Source organism: Salmo salar, chromosome 21, assembly GCF_965601325.2.
Source record: "Salmo salar chromosome 21, fSalSal1, whole genome shotgun sequence".
In the NCBI taxonomy this organism is placed as follows: Eukaryota; Metazoa; Chordata; class Actinopteri; order Salmoniformes; family Salmonidae; genus Salmo; species Salmo salar.
The window spans coordinates 52,922,917-52,936,955 of record NC_138311.1 but is presented as its reverse complement, the minus strand read 5'-3'; the positions used below and the strand labels follow the sequence as shown (position 1 = coordinate 52,936,955).

The following is a 14,039-nucleotide window of genomic DNA, read 5'->3' as shown; positions in this document are numbered from 1 at the left end:
TAAACCCCTGTGTTTTTCAATGGGATAGGTTTAAAGTCAATACAACACATCAGGTATCCACTTCCTGTCAGAAAATGTCTCAGGGTTTTGCCTGCCAAATGAGTTCTGTTATACTCACAGACACCATTCAAACAGTTTTAGAAACTTTAGAGTGTTTTCTATCCATATATAATAAGTATATGCATATTCTAGTTACTGGGTAGGATTAGTAACCAGATTAAATCGGGTACATTTTTTTTATCCAGACGTGCAAATGCTGCCCCCTAGCCCTAACAGGTTAATTTTGCTGGACCCCAGGAAGAGTAGCTGCTGCTTTGGCAGCAGCTAATGGGGATCCATAATAAATACAAACAGGACAAGTCTAACAGTTACTTATACTCAGACAGACCTACCTGTAAAATACTTTTTCATTTCACAAGCTCCCTAAACAGCAACTCCATAAATTCACAACAAAAAATGTCACAACTCTTTCAAATGTTCAAACACATTCCACAGTTCAACAAGGATCACAAGAGTGTTGCATACACAACAGTGTCATCACCATACAGAGTGGTTCAACTACTTGTACGTCGGCCTGTGATCTCTCGTTGAGCACCACCATTAAAGCATTCAACTGTTTTTTATGTTCCGCAGCCTTCCGCTTGTAGACATGCAGCAGAGCCTTCTGATTCTGGGTAATGGCGTCCATTTCCAATTGATTCATCTTCTTTATCTCCTCGATCTCTTGTCTCATTAGCTCAGCCTTCTCCGGGAGATCTTCCTGCTCCTGCATCCTGCGGTCCAGGGTCCTGTCGAACTCCTGCTGCTGTTGCTTCCTCTCCTTCTCCATCTTCTTTTTCATCTCCTTCAAGTACTTCTCCTGGCCCTTGCCAATGTTCTCAATTCTGCGCTCTATCTCTGCTTTTTGCTCCTTGAATGCTGCCTTCTCCTGCTCCAGCTCAGCTGTTTTCTTCTTCTCAGCTGGAAGAGCCAAGGAGAGGGATAAATAAGTAGGAAAACTCGACCACTCATTTTCTCATACAGATTCATACACATTAAAACCCTCTAGAGTCTATTGGCACAACAGTGTCAATCTAAGTAACATAATAAAAAAATACAGATTAAAATCTGTCAGTTAAAGCTAGAGATATGTATATTTGCATCGGTTGCGTCTCAATCCACCACATCCACCTATGTCGCCGTTCTGCATCAGAAGGTAGAAAGGGGCAGATCTACTGCGCTGTTTGTCAGACCAGGAGACATCCGGCAAATCGTAAATCAGAGATTAAGTAATCATTCAAAAATCAGGTTAAACACTATTATTTAGGCTTGCCATAACAAAGGGGTTGAATACTTACTGACTCAAGACATTTCAACTTGTAATGTTTAATTAATTCGTAACCCATGTTAAAACCATAATTCAACTTTGACATTGTGTGTAGGCCAGTGACAAAACATCTGAATTTAATCCATTTTAAATTCAGGCTGAAACACAGCAAAATGTGGAAAAAGTCAAGGAGTGTGAATACATTCTGAAGGCTCTGTAAATAAAATCTGATTTGCTTTGATTTTAATTCTTCCTTCAAAATAGTAGAAACTAACTAAATGCTTATTGGTCAAATCTGCTATTTACATGTTCTAGTCGGCCACCAATAATACAATCCAATTTGGATATATTTGGTTATTTTTACTCCATAATACATAGAAGTTGTCATTTTGGGCAGGGCCTGTCATTACGGCGGGGCCACTGGTCTTATTTGCATCTTCCGAATGTTAGCCTACCACAGTAGATTTTATAATTTTATAATTGGAAGTAAAAAAAAGATTGAGGTGTGGCTTACCTTGGATTTTTTTCTCATTTTCCGTCAGTTTTTTGTCAGCTTGCAGGATGGAGTTGGACTCTGCACTCTTTCCCTTCAGGAACTGCTCCAGAACCTCCTCAGCCTGCAGAAAACATGCCTTTTAGATATTTGCATTGATTTTGATTCAAACCGTAACCAGGTGACTGAGATTAGTTGAAATGTTTAATTGGTCATTACTGACTAATGATGGATGTTTTTGATTCTCTAATACACAACGTTGTTGATGTTGTTTGGATTCTAGCTCTTACTCTGACTCCTTTGTTGGGCTCAGCCCGGTACTGTGCCACTATGTTGTCATGGTGATTGCAGTAAAGCTCATAGCCTCCTGGTGTGGCGTACGTCCCCTCCTTCATCCCCTGATCCATCTGAGCAGACAGATTCTCCAGAAGGGCCTTGCACTTATTCTCTGAGGCATCCTTGTTTTGTTTGAAAAGGTCGGCGAAGTGGTTACTAATGGCCTCCTAAAAGATTTATTGGGAATTTTCAGAATCAGGTGTGTAGAATAAGATAAAAGATCAGACAATTATAGAAAGACAGTTCTAGAAAAGGTTTATTGCAGCATGCTAACATTGGAGAATACAGTATACACCAAATGAGAAACACAGCAGCTATAAGTCCACCTCGATACAATAACACATTGCAGATCAGAATGTTCTCTAAGAAGCAACATTTTATAGAGTACAAGGTCAGGTTGACCTTCAGCTGACACCAGCTTCAGACATGTAAACCCAGTTATGAACTGACACTAGCTTCAGACATGTGAACCCTGGTATGAACTGACACTAGCTTCAGACATGTGAACCCTGGTATGAACTGATACTAGCTTCAGACATGTGAACCCTGGTATGAACTGACACTAGCTTCAGACATGTGAACCCCAGTATGAACTGACACTAGCTTCAGACATGTGAACCCCGGTATGAACTGACACTAGCTTCAGACATGTGAAGCCCGGTATGAACTGATACTAGCTTCAGACATGTGAACCCTGGTATGAACTGATACTAGCTTCAGACATGTGAACCCTGGTATGAGCTGATACTAGCTTCAGACATGTGAACCCTGGTATGAACTGACACTAGCTTCAGACATGTGAACCCTGGTATGAACTGACACTAGCTTCAGACATGTGGACCCTGGTATGACCTGACACTAGCTTCAGACATGTGAACCCTGGTATGACCTGACAGTAGCTTCAGACACGTGAACCCTGGTATGAACTGATACTAGCTTCAGACATGTGAACCCTGGTATGAACTGACACTAGCTTCAGACATGTGAACCCTGGTATGAACTGAAACTAGCTTCAGACATGTGAACCCCGGTATGCCAATAGTGATTAAGGGTTACATATTGGCTCCATATCTATTTAAGGCTTTTATTCAATATTGTGTTCTTTTTAATCCAAGATTAAAAATCTAATCTGAGCAGGGATTTTCACAGTAGTGTTATTTTGTCTACAGAAGTTAATTGATTGAGGAATTGCACTGATTGGTCATATTCCACCTGGTGTCCTTGGATCCTACTGGTGTTACTGTCGCTGGTGATTATCATTTTGTTGCATCAGCTAATCAATCATTTGTTCTATTGAATGGCCTTGACGATGTTAAAAATGCATTGTGTGTACCAGGCACAGATCTCAAATGATGACTCTTACCACCAGAGCTTTCAAGAACTCCTCATTTTCGTCTTTGAAAGATCGCTTCATGAACGTCTGTGTGGCCTCGGTCTCTGAGCGAAGGTGGTTCTCTGACAGCTGATTGATGTCCACCGGGAATAAGGCCTTCACATCCTCCATTCCCTTCTGGTACACCGCCAGGCCCTCATCCACAGCAGCCTGGTTCTCAATTTTAGCCATGGCCAGCACCGCATTCTCCAGACAGGGCACATTGCCTTTGGCTATGGTCTCCACATAGGTGGTGACCAAGTGCCCCAGCACTGCAATCAGACAGGTCGGAGGAAAAATGTGAATGTTTGAATTTAGTGGCACAATACAATTCAGAATCAATATGTGTATCCATTTTCACATACTGTACTGTAGGTAGATGTCTGACTCACTCTCTCCGGTCAATGTGTGTCCCCCTATAACAGTCTTCATACGGCTTTCCTGGTAAATGAAGCTGCAGAAAGTATCTACGACCTCTCTGAAACTTTCAGAAAGCTCAGCCTCGTCCATGGAGTCCAGTCGGTGCATGTTGTCAGGAGTTGTAGGGGAGGGGAACACAAAACACTTGCGTGAGGGGAAGAATTTCCGGATGCACTCTCGCGGAACGTTGTAGTCATTGATCTTTTTACCATAACCTGAAAGATAACATTGGCATTACTGGATTTTATAGTACAAGCAGATCTTGGGTACGTCCAAATAATATCTCCTTTCTCCTCCAACCTATCAAGAGCTCTTACAGCATGAACTGGCATGTTGTCAACCGAATCAAAGGATCAGAGAATTAATCTAGTACTGAAAGCATAAGCTACAGATAGCTAGCGCTGCAGTGCATGAAGTGTGGTTAGTAATTGACTCAAAGAGAAAGACAATAGTTTAACAGTTAACAAATTAATCTCTTTAAAAATGAAGGAGAAGCGAAAGAGTGTATATTTTGTTGTATTTTTTCCACTTTCACTTAGCTAGTGAATGCAGCTAGTTAGTTTAGCCTACTCAAACAGCCGGCTAAAACAAAGAGGGATGCTATGGTACCTAGCTGAATGTCTATCCAACACTGGAACTCTTCCAAGGTAAGATTTTGGTTTTACTAATTTATTGCCACTGGGGCCCGCCGGTTTAACTGCTAAACTGCTTGCTGACTGTTAACTGTAACGTTCCTGTAGGAATGTAGCGGGTTTGGAAACACCTTACTTCTATTAGCTATGTTGACTATGACGTTAGCTAATATGGTGACAATGATGTAGACTGTGTGTAGTAGTTAGCAGTTATGATATGAAGGTTTGGCTTGGATTTTTTTTTTGTCTGGTCACAGACAGCTGATGTGTTGTGCACTGAAGTCTACAAGTGAAGGGAAAAGGTGAGAGGAGGAGAGAGTGTAGACGTGAGAAGGAATTATATATATATATGAGCAAAATGATCATGCTGTTTGTATGTGGCTGCGATGAAAGTGAACTGTGTTTGCGTGTGATCAGGGGTGTATTAATTCCGCCGATTCTGTTGAAAAACATTTCTTAAGCTTTCTGCCAATATGAGATATGTCTCCTGGGAAATGTTCTTGTTATTTACAACCTCATGCTAATCGTATTAGCCTACGTTAGCTCAACCGTCCCATGGAAGGGACACCGATCCTGAAGAAGTAATTAAACTGGGTGAATGGAATATGAATGACAGTCATCCAATATGCTGTAATAGAAATAAGGCCATGTTCATGAAAAAATATATAATCCTCCCTCATCTTAAACGTCACCGACCGCCGCTGTTTCATTCATCTGCTGGCTCTTATATGTAACCTCACATTGAAGTGTTTTACCATGCTCTTTTCAGGACAACCATGTCTACATGTAGAACAACAATTTGACATAAAGTGTTGCATTTGTGAGGTTTATTGCAAATGTAAAAAAATAAAAAACACGGTCCGCCTTAACAGAAACCTGATTAAAATGAATTTATAAAAATGCTGTAAGTCCAGAAATTGTTTGCTTGGTGGGAAATTAATATCCAACTACCCAGTGATAACTGTGTGGAGTTTGTGACAGCAACTATGTGATCTTATTACAGTATTATAGACACTATGTCCTGGGATTTCCTATGATCATCTATGTAGAAGAACCCCTTACAGTATTATAGACACTATGACCTGTGATTTCCTATGATCTTCTATGTAGAAGAACCCCATACAGTATTATAGACACTATGTCCTGGGATTTCCTATGATCTTCTATGTAGAAGAACCCTTTAGCTTCTAACGACTCTTGTGTAGCTTACATGTGTGTGTTTGTGAGTGTCTCAGCTTTTCATATTGGGGTCATAATAGTCTGTAGCTCAAACTGTTCGGACATTACAGACGTTTTTTGTGAGTTCTGTTTTCGGGATCCGCCCTTGTCACACAAACTCCACTCTATCTCAGCCCCCACACAGGTTAATGGTTGGTATCTGCGGATACAGAAGGAATAGACGAATCCGATGCAAAAAAATACGTATGTAGCTCAACACACAATGTTTAAAAGGGGTTGAAGGTAATAAATCACGCCGGTGTGATTGTGGGACTCAAAGGGAGTCCCTACCCGAGCCCCTAGCAGGGCTCCTGTGCGCTCTGTCGTCAGTTAGGGTGAGGCTACTTGAAGAGAGAGGGCGGCCAGATTTTGTGGGTACCCTCTGCTGCCTGTGTCTGCCTCGGTCAAGCACCGTTTGCCTCTATTCCCAGACATGTTGATGAACGGTCCGGTCCCACCCCAGTAAACCGTTTCCTACTTGGACTTTCGAGACTGGGCTAGCTAAACAAGCACTGCATATAACTAGCTATTCCTACCTGCCCACGGTGGAGTTGCTGGGGTAGCTCTCTTGTTAAGAATACATAGCGTAAAGTTGCTTGGTTATTCTAAATAGATACTTCGGTCAAAGATGCTAGCTAGCCTACCTTGTCAAAGCCCTTTTTGCTTCACGCAGGTTATACAGTTTCATAGAAGCACTACGTATGTTGGAAGCTTGTCTGTGTTTAATGTTCCACCCTTTGTTACCCCACGTTCCACGGTGTCAATGGGGTTCAGGGGCTAAATCAATCTCTCCAGGGTGAGAGTGAGAAGTTGGGTATTTGTCCACAAAGGGGCGCCCCTCCCCCATAGGTGGCTCATTACTGAGATTCATTGCTGATCCCTGCCTGTAGATCACTGGTCTCTGGTGTCTAGTGATACAGGTTATGGTCTCTATAGGTGATTAGTTGTTGGTAGCGGAGTTGAGGGAACGAGCAGGGTTGGACACTATTATCCCACACAAAGTCTCTGTGGTTCATATGAGCCCCTAAATGAGCTGTCTGTCTCCAGCTCAACACTTTTCATTCCTGGGAATAAGATTCAATTACGATTCGCCCCGGTCTGTTACAACAGCTGTCTGTCCCATTCCCAGCTATGTTACAAGGTATTTTGTCGCCAGTACCTATGACTGGTCGGTAGGGTAACCACCATGATAAGGCTTTTTCCCTAGGTCTGTTTGTAAAGCATGCGTTCCAGCGCTGGGTGCCAGCCGGTTGCCAGAATGCATCTTACCACCTAAACCGAGTGAGGCTCGTCACTGATCGCCGGAGCCTGTGTACCCAGAGAGGACCAGGCTTTAGGCAAACCTTGGCACATGAACACAGGTTTTTCAACTGAGTTCCACAGTGTTCACAGGTGTAAAAAGTGTTGTGTCTCCCACATATGAGTTAGATGAAGTGTCCCATCTCCACGTTCAGACACACAATTGTCAAGAGTGGTGGAAGAATCTCTCCAAGCCCCAGGATTTCATTGTCAGGCATGATTGTAGATCCTTCAACCGAAGGCAGGAGAGTGCGACTCCCCATAGTATGTTGTTCTCCTTCAGGGAACAGTAGTTTTAGTCATAACGCTACGCTTTGCATCATACCGTGGTATATTGTCTGATATACACACAGCTGGAATGCTGTTTATGTCAATCAGCATCTAGGTCTCAAACTACCTTGTTTATAATAATCAAAATCACCTTTCTTGAGTTGCAGGGAATTCTCCAGATACTGGTCTGGAGTGATTTCTCCGCCGTCGATCTCGAGCTTTAGAGTGAAATCTCTGACGGTCCACACAAAATTAGGAAAGAACTGCATAAACTGTGTGCCCTCTTCTTCCTCCTCATTGTCAGTGGTAGACTTCACCTTGATCGTCTCTGTCAGCTCGTTCACATATCTATAGGACCGGTTGAGGATCGATACAGGAGTTCCAATAGCTCATGGCAATGTCATGCACAGTTTGTGTACATGGACTTGCATTTCAGGGAAGTTACAAACAAGCAAAAAAACAAACAAAACAAGTAATTATCAGTTTAGATTTAAATTGACACAGTAACGTCATTTGCTTGAAAGTCACAGACATTGCTTTTAGTCAACACCAGCTCTTCATGTTCACTAAAGCTAAGAATCAATCAGGGGAACCGGCATCCTGAGATTTCTCAAGCCCTTTACCGTTTCCAGAGAAGTAAATTACTACGTAGTACTGATAAACACGACATATGCAACTTGCATATAGCATATTTAATTAAATGAAACATATTTAGTTGGTACATTATTAAAATTTAAATTCTCTACCATATCAATGATTAGGTCTAGCCTACAATTAAATAATGTTAAAAATATACATACAAATTCATGAAAATGTCCATCACAATTAGCTAGGCTACCACTAATATGGCTGAGAAGATTGTCAAAAGCCTAACAAACAAACTATCATATCAAATACCACAACAGATTATGTCCACAAGATGCCACAGAATGGAGCCAAATGTTGACCCAAAAGGATACTGAAGCATCTCCACAGCATCATTGTCGATGGTCCCTCGACTGTTGTAGACCAGAGTACTGCTTAACAGAATGGCCAGGGAGAAGATCCAGGCATCATTCTTAGAATCCCCCTGAAACAAGTATGACGACATGTATTGGATCTCTGACTCAGTAATCATCTCATTTAAATGATGAGTGTGCAGATATGTGTTCACTGTGCTTGGTTAGTAATCTAAGAGGAATATGAATATGGAAGAGGAATATGAATATGAACGTGGATTGGTAAGAGATTGAACTTTGACCCCCCCCCCCCCACCTTCTCCACGTCCCCCAGCCCCTCTGTATCCAGCAGCACCAGGGTGTGGTCTGTTTTTTCAGGATGAGGGACACACCACATCCAGATGCCCTTAGTCTTGGACTGGATGGTGGCTCCAAGGGCAAAACCTAAATCAACAGAGATTATTGAGGACATTTACAGTATAAATATTAAACCAGCCTATAACACTGTTACAGAGCTGGACCAGAGCTACTGCAGACCAGAACTAGCTAGCTACTAGCTACGCCTTAGACCAGAGTTAGTTAGTACGGATGAGAACTAGTGCAGGCCAGAACTAGCTAACTACTAGCTACGCCGTGGACCAGAGTTAGTTAGTGCGGACCAGAATTATTGCGGACCAGAACTAGCTAGCTACTAGCTACGCCCTGGACCAGAGTTAGTTAGTGCAGACCAGAGCTAGTGCAGACCAGCGCTAGCCAGCTACTAGCTACACCCTAGACTAGAGTTAGTTTGTGTGGACCAGAGTTGGTGCGGACCAGAACTAGCTAGCTACTAGCTATGCCCTGGACCAGAGTTAGTTAGTGCGGACCAGAACTAGCTAGCTACTAGCTATGCCCTGCACCAGAGTTAGTTAGTGCGGACCAGAACTAGCTAGCTACTAGCTACGCCCTGGACCAGAGTTAGTTAGTGCGGACCAGAACTAGCTAGCTACTAGCTACGCCCTAGATCAGAGTTAGTTAGTGCGGACCAGAACTAGTGTGGACCAGCGCTAGCTAGCTACTAGCTACGCCCTTGACCAGAGTTATTTAGTGCGGACCAGAACTAGTGTTGACCAGAACTAGCTAGCTACGCCCTAGACCAGAGTTAGTGCGGACCAGCGCTAGCTAGCTCCGAGCTCTTACTAGTGCTGGTCAACAGTATAGCGGGGGGAGGGTGGCGGGTGACTCTTAGCTTTAATTTAAGCGTATTTTCCTCCATATTAGGTGAACTGTTTAGAAATTGTTGCACCTTTTGTACATATTACATATTTTAGGGGACCAAAAATACTGGGACAAATTCACTTAGAAATGAATGGTAAATAATGTATTGTCATATTTGAGTCACTTTTGTTGTAAATAAGAATACGCATAGTTACGCAAAGTCCTGAATGAATCGTGAATAATGATGAGTGAGAAAGTTCATACCTCCAAGACATGCTAACCTCTCACCATTACAATAACAGTGGAGATTAGCATTATATATCATACCCCCAAGACATGCTAACCTCTCATCATTACAATAACAGGGGAGGTTAGCATTTTATATCATACCCCCAAGACATGCAAACCTCTCACCATTACAATAACAGTGGAGATTAGCATTTTATATCATACCCCCAAGACATGCTAACCTCTCACCATTAAAATAACAGGAGAGGTTAGCATTTTATATCATACCCCCAAGACATGCTAACCTCTCATCATTACAATAACAGGGGAGGTTAGCATTTTATATCATACCCCCAAGACATGCTAACCTCTAACCATTAAAATAACAGGGGAGGGTTAGCATTTTATATCATACCATCAAGACATGCTAACCTCTCATCATTACAATAACAGTGGAGATTAGCATTTTATATCATACCCCCAAGACATGCTAACCTCTCATCATTACAATAACAGGGGAGGTTAGCATTTTATATCATACCCCCAAGACATGCTAACCTCTCACCATTACAATAACAGTGGAGATTAGCATTTTATATCATACCCCCAAGACATGCTAACCTCTCATCATTACAATAACAGGGGAGGTTAGCATTTTATATCATACCCCCAAGACATGCTAACCTCTCACCATTACAATAACAGGGGAGGTGAGCATCTTTCTGTCACTGTACCAATACTTTGTTAGCTCACTGTACATATACTGTATATGAACATATACTGTACATATATTTTTGTAACTCAGTCAGGGTCTTAACTTACTATTGAGAGTCAGAAAAGCAGAATACACAAAGTGCAATTTCAAAATGCGTTGGTGCATCAGCAGTTTCCCTCTTGTTACTGTACGTAATTCACTCAATTAACCCATGTCAGCTTTTACTGGCTCAATGGAAAGGGAAAGGGGGATACCTAGTCAGTTGTACAACTCAATGTATTCAACTGAAATGTGTCTTCCTTATTTAACCCAACCCCTCTGAATCAGAGAGGTGCAATCAACACCAAATGGACCCAAATTTAAGTTTAATTTAAGAACAATGTAGTTACACAGGATTTACTTGTAATTATCATGTAGCAACTTATTGTAAAGTGAAACCCAGTAGTATGGTATTTTAAATTCTATACTAGTTACAATGTAAAATTTGCAGATAATAGGCTAATGAGGTGAAATTAGGAGACAATAAAACATTAAGTATAATATTACCATATATATTATATATAATATATATATTATTAGTAGTATTACTTTATAACAATCTTTAACAACCAAGTCTGTAATTACAATGTTGTTACATGGGACACACATGTATTTAAAATGTACTTACTCATCAGCAAGCTATTTAATGTAAAGTGAGGTGACATTTTTAATTACTATGTAGTTACAATGTAACAACGTTTGCAGACAACAGACTAACTAGGAGAAATTAGAAGACAGGAGAACATTTTTCAGTTTGACTTCTCTTTAAAGGATTTCAAGGATGAGAAAGTAATTTCAGAAGCTAGCATATTTCATTATATACCAAAAACAGCTGCAAATTCCAACAAAACCACATCATGTTTTTAAGTTCTAGTTCCTTGCCTTGTCTAACAACACTATCATTAATCTAATACATTTTGTGGTTCAGAGTGCAGTATTTATTTGGGTTCATAAGGGAGATGGAGAGGACAGGTTATTATTGTGACCATGGTGATTTCAATACTTTTGTTTAAATCTGTCCAAAGTAGAGAACTTTCCAGACCGTAAGTGGTCTTGTTTCACAACATGTAATGAGGACATGAAGAAGGGGTCCTTATGGTAAAGCTGACCCTGCTCATTCCTGATTCATTTAGGATTTTTAGAAAGATCTGAGTTGACCAAAATTCTGCACAAGTTTTTAAGGAATCACAGTTTTGGGAGAAATATTCCTTGACGTCACAGAGGGCTATTGTAAGGAACTATATGAGGTCATTTTTTTCAGGTAATATTAATTTTTTACATTTTTGCAACAACTGTTTGGGAGAGTTTGAAATTGTGATCATTTCCTCATGACATTGGCATTTCTGTGCATGGAAATTAATAAAGTAAAAAAAATATTTTATATATATATATATGTATATTTATATATATATATATCTTTCTACGGTTATTACTGTGTAGCTACAGAGATTTAGGGGAAACTTAATGTACAGTGTTACCAAAAAAGACTGATGATGTCCAAACCTGTTTGTAAAGAAAGATATATTTGTCTCTCACCACTTCTCTTCTGAGCCAGCTTGTTCATGAGGTAGGACTTGCCGGTGCGATACAGCCCGACCACAGACACAACTACGACTTTCTGTTTCAGTCCCATCAGGTAGTCGATGGCCTCTGGTTCTATGCAAAGCTCTCCGTCGGCGTTTTTAACGAGGCACATTGGGGAGTCCATGGTCAAGTGGCTTCACAAGATCGCTTCAAAGTAAATGGTTGATACAAGTTCATCATCATTAATACTTATTTTACCTCTATGATGCTATTCCTTGTCGTGTCAATAGCGAAATACAACACATTTTGTCATCATGAACCATTTTACTTCCAATAATGATCTGTAACAATAATAAAAAGTAAATAGTTAGACAGCATCTTAAGGCGAAATTCTAATGCAGGGATCTCCTGCTCCAGTAGTGACTGGTTCTATAGGCTTGTATTGTAATCCAGCACTAACATGCCTGATTCAAAATATCAAGGTCCAGACTGAAGATCATCATTAGTTGATAATTTGACACAGGTTTGTTATTGCTATTTGTGTTTGTCTGCAAGAGTGACAATAAAACATGAGAACAATTCTACAGCCAAATCAGGGTGGAGCAGATGATATAGATAAACTCTGAAAAATATTGATGATGAAGGAACGCCTGGGGTGAGAAATTTTATAAATGTCTCTTCATATTTATACAACGATCAGAGTTTTTCAGTTTGGTAGTTTAGTGCAAACAATACGAAAGTGGTCGCTGAAATCATTTTAAAAGACATCACAGGCCAAGAGTTTGAATACCTATGCGCTTGGAAATCAGAAGAGACAGGAAGTCAGGCTTGATACTCACATATACTCGTAGTTTCGCTGAGAGTCAAGTATCCTCTGCAATGATGGCAAAAGCACTAAGCTGCAGGCTATTTAAAGTCTGCAGACACTGAAAGTGAAAGTAGCATCCTATCTGATGAACTCTTTCATGACCTAAGTACGACAAGAATCCATCATAACAGGAACTGCTGTGGGAAAGTACCCCAGATTTCAAGGGCCTTGTAGTAATGGGGGGGTGCAGACATTTTTTTTTGCCCGTGCTACAGTACACTATTTTTGTGAGAAAATAAACCGTTTTTTTTTCTCCCAAAATATGAGTTATTTATGAATATATTTTGTTATTTATTTTGACTTTTCAGCACCCTACTTCCCACGGCAATGGTCCTAAGGTACTATGCCTTCTAACAAAAGGGTTTATCAAGAAAAAAGTCCTAAAGGATTCATTCAAGGCAGAAAGGAGATGGAGCACTCAACAAAAAAATGCAGAGATTAATTTCTTATTTGCTCAGTTTTAATCCATTGTTTGTGTCAAGAGAGGAGAGGTGAATAGTCTATAGTGCTAGTAAAACTAGAGTATAGACAGTAGGGGAAAAAGACCTGCGGTTATATCCATGGGGCGCAAACGTTCATTAAATATTGTCCGGTTGTAGGGTGGATGGGTGGCGGTCTGGTTGAATAAAGAGAAAATAACCCAGTAAAAATCCATAAATAAATCATCATTCTTGTGTAATTTATATCGGTTTTCTCTTTCATTATTTTTATCTATCTGGCATTAGTGTTTCAGCCTACATTTTAGGGCCTAATTTTACTCACACCAAATAGCCTACAAGCCATTCCCCAAATGCTTTTGTGAATGATTGATACGAGTTAATCCTCATTAATTAAATAATATTATATGTTTGAGTATTACATATTAAATGCCCAAAATAAATCGTAACTCTCTATTTCTTGTGCCAATTGCAAAATACAAGGCCTGGTGTTCACTATCAATGTCTTAACTTATTGGAGGCTTTTATTCCAACCAAGCACTAACACACTATTCAAGTATTTAAAGGACGACTGCACTTCCTAATTTGGCCTCGTTTTTCACCAATGCTCATTAACAAATGCTAGCGGCCATGACTGAAGCCAAACAAGAGTTGTCTTGGGGTGTGTTATGTTTGCCCATCATACCCAGGCAGGTACTGTTGTATGTCCTTCCTGAGTCACAGTAGCATCATAGCCAGTTCCTCAAA

The 14,039-nt window shown here is 40.6% G+C and overlaps 1 protein-coding gene across 1 annotated transcript; it reads right to left on the bottom strand.

Moving 5' to 3' along the window:
* Positions 1 to 246: 246 nt before the first annotated feature.
* On the bottom strand, positions 247 to 12,946 carry LOC123739076 (guanylate-binding protein 1). Its single transcript, XM_082967237.1, has 10 exons — positions 12,827 to 12,946; positions 12,000 to 12,194; positions 8,601 to 8,728; positions 8,306 to 8,415; positions 7,498 to 7,694; positions 3,900 to 4,142; positions 3,499 to 3,779; positions 2,090 to 2,302; positions 1,821 to 1,923; positions 247 to 960 (listed from the first exon to the last, which is right to left on the bottom strand). Exons 2-10 carry the CDS (start codon positions 12,169 to 12,171, stop codon positions 497 to 499), a joined length of 1,911 nt encoding a protein of 636 aa, XP_082823363.1. The 5' UTR covers positions 12,172 to 12,194; positions 12,827 to 12,946; the 3' UTR covers positions 247 to 496.
* Between the last annotated feature and the right edge of the window lie 1,093 nt (positions 12,947 to 14,039).

Excerpts from the sequence above, each read along its gene's own strand:
- LOC123739076 (XM_082967237.1), bottom strand. The coding sequence starts at position 12,171 with ATGGACTCCCCAATGTGCCTCGTTAAAAACGCCGACGGAGAGCTTTGC. Across the intron at positions 4,143-7,497 it reads TTCCCTGCAACTCAAGAAAG|GTTATGGTAAAAAGATCAAT; the intron begins GTGATTTTGATT and ends GTTATCTTTCAG. Across the intron at positions 3,780-3,899 it reads ACACACATTGACCGGAGAGA|TGCTGGGGCACTTGGTCACC; the intron begins GTGAGTCAGACA and ends GTCTGATTGCAG.